Raw genomic sequence first — 5,000 nt, forward strand, 5'->3', positions numbered from 1 at the left:
GTGTGTGTGTGTGTGTGTGTGCGTGCGAGCTTTTGCGTGTGTGTGCATGTGTGTTTATGCACATTGACGTGTGTGTGTGTGTCTGTGTGTGCGCACGTGTACATGTGTGTGTGCGCGTGTGTGCATGTTTTTGTGCATGTGTGTGTGTGTGTGTGTGTGTGTGTGTGTGTGTGTGTGTGTGTGTGTGTGTGTGTGTGTGCATGCGCCCGTGTGTGCGTGTGTGTGTGTGTGTGTGTGTGTGTGTGTGCGTGCGTGTGTGTGTGTGTGTGTGCATGTGTGTGTGGTTGCAGTGGTTTGAGCCCTGCCAAAAGGTGATGTCACTGTCTGCAAGGGGCCCTCCTCACTCAGACAGCCCGGGGCCCGAGGGGACTGATAGTCGAGTAAAAAAGCCAAATATTATGGGATAGATATGGCCATATTCCATTTCACTGCCGGCAAGGGACCCACACAGTCACCCCCTCCTACGCTGACCTTGTCTGAGGCAGGCCAGCTTTCTATCCTTTGTGCTCACATTTATAAACTTACAGCTGTTGGAAAAGGCCTGTTTATCTCAGTTTATTTCCAATGCTGATAGTACGTCTGCAGCATGATTTTGAATTGGACTCTTTGTGTTGATACCGATTTCCAAAAACAATAGTACTTTGGAGCTTTGCACCAACTCTAAATGTGGAGCTTTACAACTCCTTATGTAAATATACATGTAGATGTGGAGTTTGTTTCTTATGCTGGTAAATCTCCGTCATGGTTTTATTTTAAACTGGTGTCTTTGTGTTCATATTTACCCAAAACAATGTTATTTATATGGAACCCTTCGCTTTGCGCCAATCTTAAATATAGATTTGTTGTTTTGTGTCGTTTTGAGTGGTCGTGCTGCAGTGGTAAAGTTGAATGTTTGCTCTTATTCTGTTGCTGTGGCAGGATGACGACAGCAATTTCCACATGGACTATGTGGTGGCAGCCTCCAACCTGCGCGCGGAGAACTACGACATTCCCACGGCCGATCGACTCAAGGTCAGTAATGAGATTGGAGACTGGAAGATTTCATACAATCATTATCATCGCCGTTGCAATGATTATCACAATTGGAGGATTTGATATCATTGATGTTATTGCAGAAACAATTACTATGATTGGTGACCAATGACGTAATCATCACAGTCACTGTGATAATTTTTTTATCCATGGTCATCTGCCTCGTGTGTTGCTGTGAAGAGAAAATCCATTGTTTCCATTTGACTGCAGTGCGGTAAGATACATTAGTGTCTGATAGTGTTTGAAAAAGGAGAGTGTTTAGTCTAGGTCTGGTCGGGAGCAGCTCCTACAATCTCCATATTTAGAGTTTTCATGGGGAGCAGAGAGACAGATAGAGGTGCAGAGATGTAGAGAGACTGCAGAGAAGAAGGTGAGAGGAAGAGGGAGGAGGGGAGAAAGATAAAGAAAGAGAGAGAGAGTGCAAAAGAGAAAGTGCAGAGAAGAAAAACAAAAAAAGTGTTAAGTAAGAAAGGCGAGAGTCTTAATAAAAAATGATATGCAGCTGTTGGTCTCAAGGTCATGATTTATAGAGAGCACCCACGGTCTACCCCCAAACACACACGCACTCACACACACACACGCACACACACACACACACACACACACACACACACACACACACACACACACACACACACACACACACACACACACACACACACACACACACACACACACACACACACACACACACACACCGGTCAAGACCACTGCCGGGCGGGCGGGCAGTCTGCAGTCTCCGTGCCTGCGGTGTGATAATGCCAAAGATAGCAGACGCCAGAGCCAAGATGACAATCAGCTCGTGGTCAGTTGCCACGGCCACACCTGTCATATACAGGGATAGAGTGCAACTGGCTGGACACCGCAGATGGCCGCACCGATAATAGCCCTAGCACATTGCACCCCACACAGGCTAAGGTCAAGGGTTGAGTTCTACAGACAGCTTGTAAGCTTTCCCTCCTTACCAACCAAGGAACTTAACTTATAACTTATAACTACCGATATAAGTAAATATATTTCTGCTATGCAATCCCGGTTTTATTTTGTAATTTCACTAATTTATGTCCCAAAAACACAGACTGCGACACTGCGTTGGAAAGTGAAGGGGGTGGGCCTTGGCTGTGGCTAAAATGGCTAAGGTACCCGGCTATTTCGCTGGGGACCCGGGTTCGATTGTGGCCTGCGGTCATCTCCCGATTCTCTCCCATCTCTGTCTCTCATCCATTTCCCGTCATCTCGTCACTGTCACTATCTAATAAAGGAAAGCACTTTAAACAGAAAGAAAGTGGTAGGGGTGAGGGAGCACCCCTTTTCTCAGTAAGCAAGGAGCATGCAAGCTTTCCCTACCAGGCAACCACCACATTTTTAAACCCACAGAGATAAAAGGACGAGCCAAAATTTAAGGGCTTATGGTTTTAAATAAGATGTTAGGGGATGTCCCGTCGGTCGAGGAGGGGAAAGTCCTGATTGGCTTGTTTGAACTGGCTTTTGGGTGGAGTCTGTGCCTCTCTCTCACTCACTCACTCACGGCACCGTGGTGATGGTAATAATTATGCGTAACATGCCAACCCCAAATCATCCCCTGTCCTCCGTCATCCTGCACCGTCATTGGTGGGTCTCGTTTTTCCCACTAGAATTATTGTTTGGAGATGTAATGTATATTTTTAAACAGCAGGATACTGTGACGCACTGCATGGTAAAAAAAATGTTGTTATATTCAACACTTACTCTGGAGTAGTCTGGGGCCAAATGCACTCTACTCAAGATGCCAAATCAACTCTCTGAGTGTGGGCTTTAACACTGCAAAATGTACTGTGCCAGTGAGCCATGTGGGACCCAGGTTCGAGTTCCGTCCTGGGTTATATGCGCCCCGATCCTTCCCCATCTCTCTCTCCCACTCATTTCCTGTCCCATTCTTCACTTTCCTATCCAAGAATACCCCGAAATATACTTGAGAAAAATAACAGGCTGCCCACATGGGCTTTACCAGCAGGGCTGATCTGAATCGGCTCTTCCAGGTAACGCACACGCAAACCGCAATTACGGGGTCCAGCGTCACAGAGGTGTGGGGGCGTTCCAGTGAGAGTCAGACAATAGGGCCGCCGGCTAACTCAATACCTGCACAGATGGCCACTCCCTCTCTGGCACACCTCCTCCTGCTGTCGGACACAAATACACATTCGCGAGCACTGCCCACACACACATGCACGCACACACACACACACATGCACAGCCAGGCCTTGGAGGGGGACCGTCTTTAATCCCGCTTCATGGCCCTTAGCTTACACACACACACACACACACACACACACACACACACACACACACACACACACACACACACACACACACACACACACACACACACACACACACACACACACACACACACACAACCGCATGCACGCACACACTCTAATACAGGGGCAGATGTTCTTTTATTTCCCTACTGTGTGGTTTCAGTACCTGTACACACCTGTCTGTCTCCAATACACACACACACACACACACACACACACACACACACACACACACACACACACACACACACACACACACACACACACACACACACACACACACACACCACCTTTGTCTCCAGAATGAGCCCCTGAGCTTTACCTGACACTAACCTGGCTGCTAAATCTGCTCCCTGAAGCAGAACTAATTTCAGAAGCCACACGGGCACAGTCTAATTAACAAACACACACAGCTCACATTCACATTCACATTCACACACACACACACACACACACACACACACACACACACACACACACACACACACACACACACACACACACACACACACACACACACACAAACACACACACACACACATACACACACACACACACACACACACACACACACACACACACACACACACACACACACACACAGATCTCACAATACACAGCACACTGACTCTCACACAACTTTTCTTGTTTCACTCTCTATAAACTTGAGAACCTTCTGTGCTCTTCAGCTGGCAAGTGTGTTGGAGATAACCCAGTAGCCTACCTTAGGTCACTGTGGCGCAGGTACATTTCCTTGGCGAAGATCTAAGACCGGAATGTACATAAATAAGTTGCTGAGAATTGGCCAGAATGAGGGTTTTTTTGTTTTGTTTTTTTCCCTTTTCTCACTCATTGAATCACTTACTCACTCACTCACTCACTCACTCACTGACTCATCATCACACTGCTTGTATTAGACCTGAACATTATGTTCTTCACGGATCTTCAAAAGATAAAGACACACAGACACACACATACACGCACACAGACTCACCTGAAAAACACATCACATGTGCACACACACATATATTTCTGGCTAATGGACCTTTTCTAACCTTTGCTCATTACTCACGGATGCATTCACTCATTACCTGGTGTACACTCATGTTCCCTTTACACAAAATACCATTGAAATTACACACAGAGGTGTCCCTAGCACACATGGTACAGAGACATGCCATCACACTGACTCAGACTTCATACTGCCAGGCCTTAACCCTTGCTGGCTGTTTGCCATTGACTGATACACTCACTGATAAACCATTAGCATTTATGTTTTCCAGTCACATTGTGCACAGTATTTTTTCCTATAGCCCCTTTTCCCTCACATTTGAAAGCAAATTAAAAGTTAAACAAATCATTTTTTAGCAATAGAAGATACAGTACGTTTCCAGTTAGATGTTTATCAACAGTGCCAACAGTGTTGCATCAGGAGTGTTTCTAGAGCATTAGAATTTTTTTTATATGCACATCAAGTATTGCGTCAACATTTTAGTGGAATAGAACAGTTTGTGATTAGAATGTAGGAAAACGAGAATGCCCTGCGCAAGGAGCAAAATAATCTGTCATCAGGTGTTGGAGCAAACTGTGATCAAGTGCTGGAACTCTCGAGCCAGGTCCAGTTATAGCTTCTGCCCCTGTGTGCCTTTCCTATATCACATTATCGTT

At 46.0% G+C, this 5,000-nt stretch overlaps 1 protein-coding gene across 1 annotated transcript in view; it reads left to right on the top strand.

Moving 5' to 3' along the window:
• Positions 1-5,000, top strand: part of uba7 (ubiquitin-like modifier activating enzyme 7) — a 136,641-nt gene that overhangs the window by 49,412 nt on the left and 82,229 nt on the right. The window contains exon 20 of the mRNA XM_063215438.1: positions 919-1,011. Coding sequence (XP_063071508.1) covers positions 919-1,011 — 93 coding nt within the window. The remainder of the gene's footprint in view (positions 1-918; positions 1,012-5,000) is intronic.

This window comes from Engraulis encrasicolus, chromosome 14, assembly GCF_034702125.1.
Source record: "Engraulis encrasicolus isolate BLACKSEA-1 chromosome 14, IST_EnEncr_1.0, whole genome shotgun sequence".
NCBI lineage: Eukaryota > Metazoa > Chordata > Actinopteri > Clupeiformes > Engraulidae > Engraulis > Engraulis encrasicolus.